Source organism: Rana temporaria, chromosome 4, assembly GCF_905171775.1.
Source record: "Rana temporaria chromosome 4, aRanTem1.1, whole genome shotgun sequence".
Lineage (NCBI taxonomy): Eukaryota > Metazoa > Chordata > Amphibia > Anura > Ranidae > Rana > Rana temporaria.
Window position 1 is genome coordinate 358,358,559 of NC_053492.1, and position 16,540 is coordinate 358,375,098.

At 42.4% G+C, this 16,540-nt stretch overlaps 1 protein-coding gene across 1 annotated transcript in view; it reads left to right on the forward strand.

The window, feature by feature from the left end:
* The window catches only part of ADGB (androglobin), a 422,664-nt gene that overhangs the window by 26,828 nt on the left and 379,296 nt on the right, over positions 1–16,540 (forward strand). Inside the window, exons 2-3 of the mRNA XM_040350874.1 lie at positions 9,648–9,810; positions 14,123–14,215. Of these exons, the coding sequence (XP_040206808.1) occupies positions 9,648–9,810; positions 14,123–14,215 (256 nt within the window). The remainder of the gene's footprint in view (positions 1–9,647; positions 9,811–14,122; positions 14,216–16,540) is intronic.

The window sequence follows — 16,540 nt, forward strand, 5'->3', positions numbered from 1 at the left end:
GTGAAGCCTTGCAGCTTCACAGCCTGTTTCCTATTGCGCATGTGCAAGTCTCGCGGCACTTTGTGAATGGTCCCGTCGTCTTCTGGGTCACAACAGGTCCCAGAAGGCAATGGGGGGGAAGGAGGAGGGTACAATAAAACCGCGGAAGTGACGTACATTACCGCAGAGACATGAGACGGAAGTCCTAAAGAAAACCCAAAAAAGGTATAAAAAAGACAAAAACAAATTTAGACAAAAATGAAGTGGGACGGGGTGGGTTTTGTGCTTTTTGTTTCAAATGGAGTTCAATTTTTGTCTGGAACGCAGCTTTAATTATAGCCATAAATCCTATCTGTCATCTGTGGCTGTCCTCATAGAGAATGGTATCATCTTTCCGTTATAATTTATTGAACAAGCAAACTGCAACTCTCTAGTCTTTGGCAGTGTGTAGAGTAAAAAATGTTATTTAAAGAAAAAGTTGTTTTCTATGGTTATTGCATATTTCAATTCTAAAATTTTGCTGGCTACTGAATCTAAAGCCCTGTACACACGATCGGTCCATCCGATGAAAACGGTCTGATGTACCGTTTTCACCGGTTAACCGGTGTAGCTGACTGATGGTCAGTAGTGCCTACACACCATTCGTTTAAAAAAACGATCGTGTCAGAACGCGGTGACGTAAAACACAACGACGTGCTGAAAAAAACGTTCAATGCTTCCAAGCATGCGTCGACTTGATTCTGAGCATGCGTGGATTTTCGGTTAAATTTAAAACAAGATTGCTTTTTTTTAACCTATGGATAATTAACCGATGGGGCCCACACATGATCGGTTTGGTCCGATGAAAACGGTCCATCAGACCGTTCTCATCGGTTTGACCGATCGTGTGTACGCGGCATTACTTGCATGTTGCATGTTTCATTTCAGGCACATCCTTCAAAACGTCAATAACTTTATTAATTTCCATGCCCATAAAACACTTGTTTGTAGTGGACAATTTTTACTTTGTGCCTCTCAAATACTCATCGAGCATGCGCCGTTCGTGAAAAAATCCCAGTGCGCATGCTCGAAATTCCGGCGCGAATCGTCATTGCTTTCGACGTGAACGTAAATTACGTCCAGCCCTATTCACGAACGACTTACGCAAACAACGTAAAAAATTCAAATTTCAAGGCGGCAACGCAGCGTTACGCCAAAAAGCCTTACGCAAACGACGTAAAAAACTACTGCCGGGCGCATGTACATTTGTGAATCGGCGTAACTAGGTAATTTGCATACTCTACGCCGAAAACAACGGAAGCGCCACCTAGCGGCCAGCGTGAGAATGCACCCTAAGATACGACGGCGTAATAGAATTACGCCAGTCGGATCTTAGGCTAATGTCGGCGTATCTAGCTTTCTGAATACAGAAAGTAGATACGCCGGCGCAGCTTTAAATTTACGCGGTGTATCTATGGATACGCCGGCGTAAATCGTTCCTGAATCTACCCCTATGTGTTTTTCTGTTTCAGCATTCAGTAAAATTTTCATTGACCTCTTCACTTTCAATGGCATCCTCTTGACAGCATTTCACTCTTCGTTACTTCCATTTTTTTTTTTTATAAAGTATACAATTACAGTCTATGTATAATAATAATAATAATAATAATAATCATGATTTAATCCGTATACTGTATCTATTTTTTCAGTCTTTTTTGTTACGAGTTCTTCTGTATTGATGTGGCCTACAATAATGTGATATTTAGTGCTGTTAATCTTATTATTGTTGTCCTTGTTTTTTTTGCTGCTTTATTGCTTTTATTGAAGGTTACAATGTCTGACGAAACAGCCTACTACTTTGCAGTAAACACACATCCTTAGTCCTGTTATGTGGATCGTGGTTACTCGTAGATGTATTGATTGACCTAAAAACTAGTCTATTTGTAGCTTTCTTTAACTTGTTGTGGATGCTAACAAACATTTTCCCTGTAAATATGCCCCTGGAATTTTAATAGCCATGTTACAATACCAGCTAAAGGCCTGAAACCTCTGCACCACTTTAATTGGAAATAGTGAACTTCTGCCAAGCTGTAATTTACAAACATAAAAGCAATGCATATTTGACATTTACGAGGTCTGACAGGGAGCATCTTCTTATGTACCCAACTCCAAAAGCATTTCTAATGAGCATTGTCAGTCTGTGAGGTTAATTTTTTTTGGAAATGGTGTATAATAATATTATTTTTCCATGACAGCATACAGTATTTTTGATCTGTGGTGACAACATGCTGTCACATTACTTGATATGCTTACAGATACCAAATGACAAAATATATTAGGGTTTGAGCCACTTTACATTGACCAAAGATGCCCATTGCCAAGAGGACATTAAGAAAGTCATTGACTTTCAATGACATTCACATTCAAAAACACCCAGCCATATTTTGTGCGACAAACTAGTTCTGGAGCAGTAAAGCTAACCCTGTTTACTGCCCTGGAACTAGTATGTGGCACATGAGTTAGAAAATAGCTTTCTAACAAAGACTTCCATGTGGGCGCTTTGGGTGAGACTAGCGGAATGACTAGCTGCTTACTATGTGCATGCTTTGGTTGAGACTAGAGGAACTTTGGTGGAAACCAGTGAAATGTCTAATTTAATATTTATGGTTTGTGGTATGTAACTGGGGAGTTAGTGCTTTCAAAATGCTGCTGTAAAAATTACGTTTTTCTTGAGGGAATTCCCACTGCAAGTTCTTTGAAAACTAAATGGCCACACATCGGCATAGCAAGCACCATCTGATGGAAAACAGTGGCTTCTATCTTCCTGCATGATGCCCAGTCCATAAAATATTCAGGTATGGGTTACATTGGTTCGCTCAACTTGCCATACTCCTTACCATAATACAGCACTTGGAGCCTAAGAAACCAATAAAATTATCATATAGAGTGGAGCATACCTAGTCAATATCAACTTCCATCAAGTCGATTTTGGTGAATTTCAATCTGTAACAAATTGTATGGTAGTCGACAAAGGTTATCCGAAGCTACTAAAATTAAAAAAAATAACTCAAATACAGTCTACACACAAGTTGCCATAATTACATTAATTACATTGTACCCAAAAATAAATAATCATTGTTGGACGTAATGCTCGTTAAGCAGTGACCGCTTTGCACAAGCCTAAAGGCAATTATTTGTAAGTGACCTATTTTCTGGACACAGGTAAAACAGAATGAAAAGAAAAATTGATGGAAGCCCTCGAACAACAGCTTAAAAGTAAAATTTGAGGGATTTTTTACTTGTATGTATTTATTGGCAAAGTTGGTGAGTACATTTTTTGAGCAGTTCACCCTTCTGTAACTCACTGGCATTTAATTCCCACATTCACTGTATTTATAATACATTGAATGTGTCTCAGCTGAATGTGGACAGTTAGAAAATTCCACATTACAGTAATTTTTTTAAACAGTTGTCAAATAAGGCACACAAATGTGCCAACCTTGGCTAAAATGCAGAGCTTAAGAGCATCATAGTCATACCATGCATGTACACCATTATACCCATAATGGTCAGTAATACAAATCCCCTAAAGTCATCACCAATTGCCATATGCCGTGAAACTGTCATTACATAGTACCATGATCAATTTTCCTTCATAGAGATGCAACAAAATGGGGGTCTGTTTTTTTTAACCAGTGGTCTCCAAACTTGTTAAACAAAGGGCCAGTTAATTGTCCTTCCAACTTTGGCCAGTGGGAGTGGAAATTTACCTAGCAAATTGTGCCCTGTTGTTGGTAACAGTGAACGGAATTGTGCCCTGCTGTTGGTAACAGTGAATGGAATTGTGCCCTGCTGTTGGTAACGGTGAACGGACAAAAACTCTAGGACAACATGGACACCACCCACCATCCTTGGACAAACCATCACTCCAAGCACTAAAGTTAAAAGCCTCAGGCCCCATACACACGATAGAATTTATCCGCAGATACGGTTCAGCGGACCGTATCCGCGGATAAATCCTCTCTAAGATTTCAGAGGATTTCAATGCGATGGCGTGTACACACCATCGCATTGAAATCCGCGCTGAAATCCTCTGCCGATGACGTGTCGCGCCGTCGCCGCTATTATGACGCGGCGACGGGCGCGACGCTGTCATATAAGGAATTCCACGCATGCGTCTATTCATTACGGCGCGTGCGGGGAATCCCTTTGGACGGATGGATCCGGTAAGTCTGTACAGACGAGCGGATCCATCCGTTGGAATGGATTCCAGCAGATAGATATTCTGTGCATGTCGACAAATATTTATCTGCTGGAAATCCATTCCAGGGGAGATTTATCTGCGGATAGATATCCGACGGAGTGTACACACCATAGGATCTATCCGCAGAAACCCATTTGATGGGATTTATCTGCGGATAGATTCTATGGTGTGTATGGGGCCTCAGAGTTATCTTTGACTCAGACATGACTATGGACGCACAAATAGGATCAGTAGTCAGCGGATCTCACTATCTTCTCCGCTTGCTGCGTAGACTCATCCCCTTCATGGAAGAGGACACATCAGTAGTAGTTGGAACACTCAATTCCAGACTCGACTACGCAAACTCCCTCTACCTAGGACTACCGAAATACCAGATTTCTCATCTACAAGTCGTCCAGAACACAGTAGCCAGACTGGTAATGGGAAAAAAAAACCCTGGGAATCAATCACTCCGGTCCTGAGGACTCTCCATTGGCTAGCTGTAAAGGATCGGGTTACATTCAAGACCCTCTGCCTCACCCATAAATGCACACAAGGAAACGCGCCTCAATACTAATGAGAGAAAATAAAAAACTATACCCCTAATTGGGCCCTCCGATCAACAAACCAAAACCTCCTCCACATCCCCAAGTCCCGCTACAATTCTAAAGGAGAACGAAGATTCGCAGTCCAAGGACCACGGTTATGGAACGCTCTACCCACGGACATCCGCATGGAAGAAAACCATCGGGCCTTCAGAAAAAAACTTAAGACCCACCTCTTCTGAAGTTTCTGGATGACATTGGATACAAAGCACCTTGAGGCAATTTAGTTTGCATTTGTAGCGCTATACAAGTTACTCACTCACTCGACAGTGGATGGAATTGTGCCCCATTGTTGGTATCATTGAGGGAATACTTCCCTGTTGTTGGTGTCATTGGGAGAATAGGTGCCCCATTGTTGGTGTCAATTGGCGTAATAACATCTCTTGTTAGTGGTAGAATAGTGCCCCAAGGGCCAAATAAAGGCAAGCAAAGGGCCACACCTGCCCCTCAGGCCTCGGTTTGGAGACCGCTGATTTAGAACGTTGAGGTACATAGCCTGGCCATGAACATGGCATTTCTTAGACTATTTTCTCCGTCTAAAATGCACTGGGAACTACAAAAACAACTTAAAATAATCACCAGAAATGAAGCAATCAACCAACCATTGACCATTGATTTTGAAATTAATACTAGGCTTGTATTGGCCAAATGCCCCTTTTTCGATGTGTGTAATTCTGTGTGCAATCAAATTTAAATAGATCAAGCATCTGCTTGCTTTGAATCAAAACCATAATTTTATGTCTTTGATTTCTATGTAATTTCAACAAAAAAATAAAATAATCAAAATGTGTTAAAAGAGTAGATTCAGAGGATCAGCAAATAGACCCATAGGCCCGGATTCACAAAGACTTACGCCGACATATCTAATGATATGCCGCGTACAGTAGGTGACCGCGATATTGTGTCAATCTCGCTCCCTTTCTCGGCGAGATTGACCACCTACGAGCCCCATCGGGAGCCAGCGCCGAGCTGGCTTGCCGCGATGGAGACAAAGCCGTCATAGAAGCGACGGGAGATCCGACTTGGATTCCCGCCAATTCTACACGTGTGCGGCGTTTGTTATGAATCCTGAGGGGGAAGTCCTCGCCGGATTTTAAATAAAAATCCGGCATGGGTTCCCCCCTCAGGAGCATACCGGGCCCTTAGGTCTGGTATGGGTTGTAAGGAGACCCCACCTACGCCGAAAAAACGGCGTAGGGGGTCCCCCTACAATCCATACCAGACCCGTATCCAAAACACGCTACCCGGCCGGCCAGGAAAGGAGTGGGGACGAGCGAGCGCCCCCCCCTCCTGAGCCGTACCAGGCTGCATGCCCTCAACATGGGGGGGTTGGGTGCTCTGGGGCAGGGGGGCGCACTGCGGCATGCAGTGTTGAGGGCATGCAATGTTGAGGGCATGCAATGTTGAGGGCATGCAGCCTGGTACGGCTCAGGAGGGGGGGGGCGCTCGCTCGTCTCCACTCCTTTCCTGGCCGGCCGGGTAGCGTGCTTTGGATACGGGTCTGGTATGGATTGTAGGGGGACCCCCTACGCCGTTTTTTCGGCGTAGGGGGGGTCTCCTTACAACCCATACCAGACCTAAGGGCCCGGTATGCTCCTGAGGGGAGAACCCATGCCGGATTTTTATTTCAAATCCGGCGGGGACTTCCCCCTCAGGATTCATAACAAACGCCGCACACGTGTAGAATTGGCGGGAATCCAAGTCGGATCTCTCGTCGCTTCTATGACGCGCTTGCTGGAATGTGCTTTTACTATTTCAGCAAGCGCGAGACGTCGGCACCCTGTCGCCGAGAATCAGCGCGATGCCGTCGTGCTAAAAACACATTCTCGGCGGCAGGTACTGTAAGTCCACGGATGTGCCGTCGTATCTATGCGTTTGATTCTGCAAAGGAGATACGCCTGAATTTCGGCTCCATCCGACCGACTTAAGTCTCCTACGCCGTCGTATCTTGGGCGCATATTTACGCTGGCCGCAAGGGGCGCTTCCATTGATTTACGCGTCAAATATGTAATTGAGCGAGATGCGTCGATTCACGAACGAACTTACGCCCGTCGCAGTAATCTACGTCGTTTACGTAAGGCGTACGTCCGGCGTAAAGATAAACCACCAAATAGCAGGTCTAAGTCATGTTAGGGTATGGATGTCGGAACTGCCGTCGGATTTTACGTTGTTTACGTAAGTCGTATAGGAATGGGGCTGGGCGTAGGTTACGTTCACGTCATAGGCATTGAGCCAGCGTATATTAGGTAATAAATTCAACGTGATTCTGAGAATGCGCGAGCATGCGCCGTTCGTTCGGCGCTTCATTTACATGGGGTCACGATTCATTTTAATACAACACTCCCACTACCTGCCTACTTTGAATTAGGCGGGCTTACGCCGGCCCATTTACGCTACGCCGCCGTAACTTACGGAGCAAGTGCTTTGTAAATTACTGGCCTTGCCTCTCTATGTTACGTCGGCCAAAAGATGCGCCCTCTACGTGAATCTGGGCCATAGTATTTAGCTCATAAATTTTACAAATTAGTCCAGGGGGAAAAAAAAGAGTGAGAAATAGGTTCAGTTTGTTGTAAGGACTTCTTATATATAGTTTATTTTATATAAAATCCTGGGTTGTTAATATATAAAGGTTTATGTGGGCAACAACTAAACAGTGGTTGCAGAGCACAGCAAATGTACATGGTATACTTTTTAATCTCATTATATACCGTAAGCTTGTATGTAAAATTCTATCTACCCATCAAGGATTTAGTATTTTCCACAATTTAATATGGATCACAACAGGGATGCCATTTTGAAAATGAAAATAAATACAAAGGTGTCAAGAATGCCAGATTGAGAGACTGTCATGCTGTCAGTCACTGTTATATCCTACAACAGATGGGAGGACAAGGCAGCATTCTTAAATCTGAGAACCCAAATTTCCTCCAAGAATTATTGTTTTCAGGATGATTGTGTACAACTATTAATTGTAGTCATGTAGCATAACTTCTCTGCCAAGAAGAAAACAGCACCTCTGTGAAGACTAAATAACCAATCTCATGCTGTATGTTGCAGGCATACTAATGACATAATTATATAGTGACAGTTGTCTTGCTGAATGTAAAATTACATGATTGTGGGAGCGATTCTGTGAGTGGTTCAAAAGATATAAAGAAGTAGATTTCAGATGAAATATGTTAGTTTGACCCATTTGAAATCATTTAATACATTTTAAGACTTTTTTTTGTACAGATAAAACCTTTTAAATTAGAAGTGTTTTTACAAAGTGATCTGTGATGAGCATTGCCATAAGGCAGCCAATCAGATTCAAATTATAATTTTCCTCGCAGGGAATTGGATTGATTGTTTTAAGCAGCATAAACTAAGACCGCGTACACGCGATCGGTCCATCCGTTGAGAACGGTCCGAAGGACCGTTCTCATCGGTTAACCGATGAAGCTGACTGATGGTCCGTCGTGCGTACACACCATCAGTTAAAAAAACGATTGTGTCAAAACGTGGTGACTTAAAACATAACGACGTGCTAAAAAAACGAAGTTCAATGCTTCCAAGCATGTGTCGACTTGATTCTGAGCATGCACATGTTTTTAACCGATGCTTTTGCATACTAACGATCGGTTTTGACCTATCGGTTATCGGTCCATCGGTTAAATTTCAGTTTGGACCGATAAAAACGGTCCATCAGACCATTCTCATCGGATGGACCGATCGCGTGTACGCGGCCTTAGACAATTCTTGCTGGAACTTTGATACATTTTTGGTGCTGTAGAAAAGTTTTGAGATTTTGCTCTGCCCGAAAGTAGAACTGTAGGCACAACTTCGGAGTGTTATAACACGTCAGATTTTTTTTTTTTTCACGATCTGTGTGCCATTGGTGAGATTTCCCTTTCACTTCCCATCTCATAGCCAAACAGAAGTGAAAGGAAATTCCTGCAAATGAAGGGAATTCCTTGGGGGCCCTCAGGTCACAAGAACTAGTGTCCTCATTGGAAGATTTCTCCTCTAATACTTTTCCTGCAAAAAAACATCAACAAAGAAAACCTGTGTGTGTTACCAACACCCCTATATATAATAGGAAAAAGAGGAATCCCCCAGGGTGGGGCTTTCACGGTAACAACTCATTGATTCAAAAGGTGTAATAATAGTAATAAAAGTTTATTTATACAATAAATACAAAAAATATAAATGTTTAAAAATCAAAGTTCATAGGTAGGTGTCTGACTAGTCCACGTGGGTTCATTCAGGCCCTACGCGTTTCAAGACCTTGTCACTTCATCAGGGACCAGTGTCTAATACTTTTCCGAACACAACCCAAACTTTGGGATTTTCTTTTACCTTCACTTTCAATGATAATGGTAAACGGGACAATTAGAGAGGTTGAATCTCCTTAACGGGGCACATACAGCAATAGAAACTGACAAGCGTTCCAATCCCTTTCCACTCTATCCAAAACCAAAGAAATAAAGTTGCCTAGTTATACTTTAACATAAGTTAAATGGCCCTAAATTTGCCCTAGTATGTGTGTGTGTATCATTTTTGAGTTGCAGGGACTGATGTGAATGTACAATACATATGTAAAGTGCTGCATAAATGGTTTGCGCTATATACAGTAAATGCCTGGAATTAAAAATAAAATTCATATACGGTAGGTATAACATTATACTTTCTAGGGGTATATATATACTTGTGTGTAAGTAAAGCAGCTTAAAATTCATTTTGTAGTGATCTTACTGTGCCTTTTTATATCGGCAATTTTTTTTGAAAATGATCGATTATTCATAGCATACTTTTAGACTTCAGATGTCTTATTTGCTAATCAAGCTGTTAATTCTTTCTAGCACGGCATCAGTGGTCGCTAGCACAGTGAATGCATTAGTCGAGTTTAAAAAAGGAAGACTTTCTATATGGCCAGAGTGGAATGAAGCCGATATAAACTCGGAGAAATGGGATACAGGAAAACCCAATAAAGAGAAGGAGAAAGGTGGAAAAGGTCCAGCACTTGTAAGTACAGTGTAAGAATTATTACTTTCAGCTGTAATTCATGGTTTATGATTATAGGTTCTAAACTCCTGATTACATCATCATAGCAAAAAGAGTTCAAAGGGTCTGCAAAGCCTGTCCATAAAGCTGGCCATAGAAGGATCTTTTTTTGTGCATCCAGCAGTCTGAATTGAAAAACAAAACAAAACAAAATAAACCATATCCCTCCATCCAAATAAGCTGAACACATTTCCGCCACTTGCACTTGACATTGTATTGTGACAGGATTCTTGCAGTCATTAATTGAAAAAAGCTTTCTAGCATTACTGCTCAACAAAAGTCAATCTTTTGTTGGGTTGACACCAGACCTTCAATTAAGGAACATAATATAACAGGCTGAGGCTGCGTATACGACAGTAGTACGACTTTCATCCTACTTTTCTCTGCGACATCAGTCCTAGATCGGTCCTACATTGATCCTACATCCATCCGACTTTCATGAACATGATACTACTTTGAGAGCCGGTTCACACTGGGGCGGCACGACTTCGGGGGCGACTCGGCAAGGCATCCTGAAGACGTCTTCAGAGGCGACTTGCAAAATGACTTCTTTATAGAAGTCAATGCAAGTCGCCCCGAGTCGCCCCCAAAGTCGTACAAGAACCTTTTTCTAAGTCGGAGCGACTTGCGTTGCTCCTATTAGAACGGTCGCCCCAGTGTGAACCGGCTCTGATCCGACTTTGTGATAGTCTGACTAGTTCTTTGACCAATCAAAACAATCCCAGAGTGAGATAAATTCCTTTTTACTGCTGCTGTAATCACAATGTCGGATGTCAAAAGTCGAATGGTAAGGACAAAGGTCCTACTTTGATCTGACTTCAATGATATTCAATGGGCAGATGTAGGATCAAAGTCGGACCAAAGTAGTACAGGGAGCATTTTCAAAGTCGGACCGAGATGTGTCGGAGCAGTTAAGACGGCTCTCATAGGGAAACATTGATTTTCACACGTCATGCGTCATGAGCTCCCAATGTCAGAGCGTTTGTCGGACCAGTGTGAACCCGGCCTGAAATTAGAATCTGATTGGCTACCATGCACAGCTGCACCAGATCTAAAATCCTATCGGCTTGGTCTATAGACCAAGATTTCACTTCCTAATCTCTGGGCCTCTTGTTTTAATGAATTGGCTGCTGCTGCTGATTTCTGTCTTGAGGTGTCGGACTGTATAATCCCCCAGAAACTCTAGTGGTTTGCCAGTAAAAATTTCCTTGCGAATGCAATAGTGCTTTATCATGCTAGATGATAACTCAACTTGGTTTATGGCCTTTTCAGCCAGGAAATCTAAGGATATCTTTAAATGAGGAAATAATCAAGCTCCTGTAAACTGTAGACTAATTTTATGTAAGGAAGATTCTAAATTGCTTGTCCAGCTCTTCGAGGTATAGAACTTACCCTTTGAAGTAGGCCTTGACCCAAACGTGTTGGGATTGTTCAGCTGGCTGGGACATACTGTAGAACCTGTCCCTTTATATCAGCATATCCTCCCAAACAGAAAGTCATAGTGTACAGATCTATTTCAAATGCCACACAACACTACGGCCACCTGCACACTAACTAGAGCTGTACGATTCTGGCTAAAATAAGAATCAAGATTTTTTTACTTAAAAGATAGATCACGATTCTCTCAAGATTACTTTTTTTTTTTTTTTTTTTTTATTCATTGAAGTGCATTTTTTCCAAAAAAAAAAAAATGTGTTTGAAAGACCGCTGGGCAAATATAGTGTGGCATAAAATATTGCAGCAATTGCCATTTTATTCCCTAGGGTCTCTGCTAAAATATATATAGAAGAAGGGAGTAAGCACTCAGGTGTAATTGATGAACCTCTTCACTGGATCCAAAGCCACAGGTGCTGGCAGAGCATATAATAATGCAAGAATAAGAAGGAAGGTTTGGACAGCCGCACTCCAAAAAATGTGTTCCTTTTATTGTAAAATCAAATCACAAAAAATACATACCACAGCAAAAACCAGATACAAGCTGACACGTTTCACACTGTAACTCATTGCTTAGTCATAGCTGTGACTTTTTTTTTTCGATCGGCCAGTCTATGGCCAGCCTCAGGCTCCATTCACACCTATTCCTCTTTTACACAGTATTTTTTGAGGGGGTATTGAGATGCATTTTGTTAAGGCAGTCTATTAATTGTGAATGGACCCTTTAACGTCCCATCAGGGGCAAACACCTTTAACCATACCTCCCTCCTGCCCCCCTCTAATCCACCCTCCTAGTCTTTTTTTCCCCTTGGTGAAGGCATTCTCAGCTTAATCCCGTAAGTCACTCACTGCCGCCAATTCCGCTCTGAGGATCAACTGATCCATCACTGTGATGACACCCCAAGAACACGCCCCCCCCCCACATCCTCTTTTCATGATGTTGCCCTCTCTTCTCTCCTGAGAGGACTGTGGCGGCAGCCATCCAATTGGAAATGTTCACATCTCACAGGCAGTGATATGGACACCCAAAGAAGGACCCTTCCAGAAAGTAAAGAGAATAGTAGCCTTGGTCCAGAAGTTTCATGTGATCACGGCTAGAAAGGGCATTCCATTTTTTTTTCATTATAGTGTTAAAAAGTTAAAGAGGGTAGAAGGGAGGGGGTCATTTTTATCCTAGAGAGTCGTTTTAAAGGAAGGAAGCTTAGTTACAATGTTTCATGTTAAAAACTTGGCAGACTGCCCGGATTTTTTATAAGTCTAAGTCTCTACACTTGTTATATGAAAGAATCGGCAAACTCTGCAATAGAGATCGTGAGGGGGGGGGGGTTGAATTGAGATCACAATTTTTAACGATTAATTGTGCAGCTCTAACAGTAACCCCCATTAGATCTCAGCATCTCCCTGCTGCTTCCCCTCTCCAAACCTTATTCTTCTTGAGTTGATTCCTGGGCTTCAGTGGACGCCATTCACAAATCATGGAATCACAGATCAGATTACCTTTGAGAACTACAGTCTTAAGTGACAGGCGTGGCTTCAGCTCAAAGTGCCTCTTCCTAAATTGAATCCCCAATGTGTGTGTATTGAGTGCACAGTGGGCCTCATCCCCGTTTGCACCCATGTGAACAATGCACACTAAAAAATTAGGGATATGTCTCTGGCTTTGAGCCACATGTGGTTTCGATGCTCAGTTTACTGAGGTAGAAGAAAATGATTGTATTTAAAACACATTTCTTCAATGTTGGACAATTAATGAAATTGTGAAATCTGCAGTTAAATTATTTGTGAGAGTAGATATCCAAAGACATTGGGGTAGATTCACATAGACTTACGACGGGCGTATCGGTAGATACGCCGTCGTAAGTCCGAATCCCCGCCGTCGCAACTTTAAGCGTATGCTCAAACTGAGATAGGCTTAAATGTTGCTAAGATACGACTGGCGTAAGTCTCCTACGCCGTCGTATCTTAACTGCATATTTACGCTGTCCGCTAGGGGCGTGTACGCTGATTTACGCCTAGAATATGTAAACTCGCTAGATATGCCGATTCACGAACGTACGCCCGGCCATCGCAGTAAAGATACGCCGTATACGTAAGGGGTTTTCAGGCGTAAAGTTATTCCACCAAATACATGGCGCAGCCAATGTTAAGTATGGCCGTCGTTCCCGCGTCAAAATTTGGGGCTGACCGTAATTTACGTTCACGTCGAAAGCATGACGATTTGCCGACGTCATTTGGAGCATGCGCACTGGGATAGGTCCACGGACGGCGCATGCGCCGTTCATTAAAACGTCAAATACGTGGGGTCACTAGTATTTTACATAGAACACGCCCCCAACCAGCCTATTTTGAATTAGGCGGGCTTACGCCGGCCCAGTTACACTGCGCCTCCGTAAGTTTCAGCGCAAGTTCTTTGTGAATACAGGACTTGCTGCTCAAACTTACGGCGGCGTAGTGTATCTGAGATAAACTACGCCCGCCTAATTCTACCTGAATCTAGCCCATTAACTATACATTAGGAAACACATAAATTAGTTCTAAATATATGGGTTACACTTTATTATCTTGCTAGGTAGCTGTTCAAGCTTCTCCTGCTACACCACTGATACAGCATGATAAATCTTTTAAGCTGCTAAAAATATACAGTAGTATACGGTAATCTGTAATTTCAGCATGAGGAAAGATTAAATGAAGACAGAATATAATGATTTTGCTTATGCAAGTATTGTAAGTCTGTATAAATTAAGACCCTGTGCTGTGATATGCCCTAGTACAGAGCATATTCTTTGTCTAAAAAATATATACATATTTCCCCCACAGTAATTATACCCATTTTTTTCAGCATTTCTTTGATGATCCTGAAGGAAAGATTGAATTGCCGGCTAATTTAAAAGTTCATTGCTGGAAGCGTCCTCACGAGTTTATAACAAACACGGTAAGAACTGTTGATGTTTAAGACCCATAATAAACCTAAGTCGCATATGTTAAAGTGATTTTCTGAAGTTACCAAAAAATACCTTAGGCCCCTTTCACACTGTTGGACCATTCAGGTCTGCCTGTCAGTTTTTCAGCCGGACATGAACAGCCGCTCCATGCATCCCTATGGAGCGTCGGATGTCAGCGGAGACATGTCCGCTGACATCCGACCCGATCCGCTAAAAACAGACGTATGGGGACACGTCCCCATCCATCCATGGCGGATCGGGTAAGATCTGATGAAAACGGACATGCTGTCCATTTTCATCAGATCGCTCCATAGGACACAGCGGTGCCCGACAAGCCCCTCCCCGCTCAGTGAGTAGAGAGGAGCTTGTCATCCGTCGGCTCAGCGGAGATCTGCGCTGAGCTGGCGGGAGCAGGCGAACTCTGTATCGACGGAGTCCGCCTCATGTGAATGGGGCCTTAGGCCCCTTCCACACTGCTGGACCATTCAGGTCCGCCTGTCAGTTTTTCCGGCGGACCTGAACGGCCACTCCATGCTTGTCTATGGAGTGTCGGATTTGTGAGTCGGACATGTCCGCCGACATCTGATCCGATCCGCCAAAAACAGACGTATATGGCGATACATCGGGTGAGATCTGATGAAAACGGACATTCTGTCCGTTTTTGTCTGATCTCTCCATAGCAAGCAGCAGCGCTCGACAAGCCCCTCCCCGCTCAGTGAGCAGAGAGGGACCTGTCATCCACCGTCTCATCGGAGATCAACGGAAAGAATGGATGCATTATGGCTTTCTAGAAAATCTAGTCATTTGTGTTTGTACTGGTGGCATAGATATAGAAAGTTATAGGAAATTAATATTTTACAGTTGTTACTGAGACAGGAGGTGAGGGGGAACTTCTGCTAAGGACACCTGTTCTGATGACTGCTGTCTAAGAAGGAATTACCCTTCTTGTTCTGTTGTGTCTCTTGGCCAGAAAGTAAAGGGAAATCTCCCTGATGGCGCATAGAACGTAAAAGAAAAACAGATGTCTCATCACCTTTCCATATAATATCCAAAAGTTATAGGAGTCATGCACACAGGGATCTTACAGGAATTTCATATGCCTATCATAATTTCCCGCTTTTTTCCGTGCCTAGGGAGCCGCACGTGCTGTGTACAGCCTTCCATACAAGTACAATTGGAAAATATGTCAATGCTTATTTCAGACAAATGTGAAAGCATGAAAGCGCTGGAAAAGATACGCTAGGCATATAAATGCCTGTAAAATCCCTGTGTGCATGAGCTTCAAGAACAATTATATAAATGCATTTTAAAGGTATTATATTTTAATTTGGAAAGGTATCACTTTAGCAACATGTGTTCCTTCTGCTCCCTGTTCGGTTTGCCTGGAGTATTTTCCTGCTTGAAAGACGATGCCAATTTCTCATCAGAAGTCGTATAAACTTGTCAATAAAGCCAATGGAAAGGCTTCCAGCAGTGAAACAACACAGAAAGCATCAATATGTTAAATTCAATAGTCAAGAAAGTGTCGTATTTGTTTTCTGAAATCAGAAAGGTGATGTTTAGTTGCTGCAGAATACTGCATGTTGTACATGGGTAATTGCTTAACCACTTAAGCCCCGGACCTTTAGGCAGCTAAATGCCCAGGCCAGGTTTTGCGATTCGGCACTGCGTCGCTTTAACAGACAATTGCGCGGTCGTGCGACGTGGCTCCCAAACAAAATTGGCGTCCTTTTTTCCCCACAAATAGAGCTTTCTTTTGGTGGTATTTGATCACCTCTGAGGTTTTTATTTTTTGCGCTATAAACAAAAATAGAGCGTCAATTTTGAAAAAAATTCTATATTTTCTACTTTTTGCTATAATAAATATCCCCCAAAAACATATATATATATATATATAAAAAAAAAATTTCCTCAGTTTAGGCCGATACGTATTCTTCTACCTATTTTTGGTAAAAAAAATCGCAATAGGCGTTTATCGATTGGTTTGCGCAAAATTTATAGCGTTTACAAAATAGGGGATAGTTTTATTGCATTTTTATTATTATTTTTTTTTTTTTTACTACTAATGGCGGCGATCAGCGATTTTTTTCGTGACTGCGACATTATGGCGGACACTTCGGACAATTTTGACACATTTTTGGGACCATTGTCATTTTCACAGCAAAAAATGCATTTAAATTGCATTGTTTATTGTGAAAATAACAGTTGCAGTTTGGGAGTTAACCACATGGGGCGCTGTAGGAGTTAGTGTTCACTTAGTGTGTGTTTACAACTGTAGGGGGGTGTGGCTGTAGGACTGACGTCATCGATCGAGT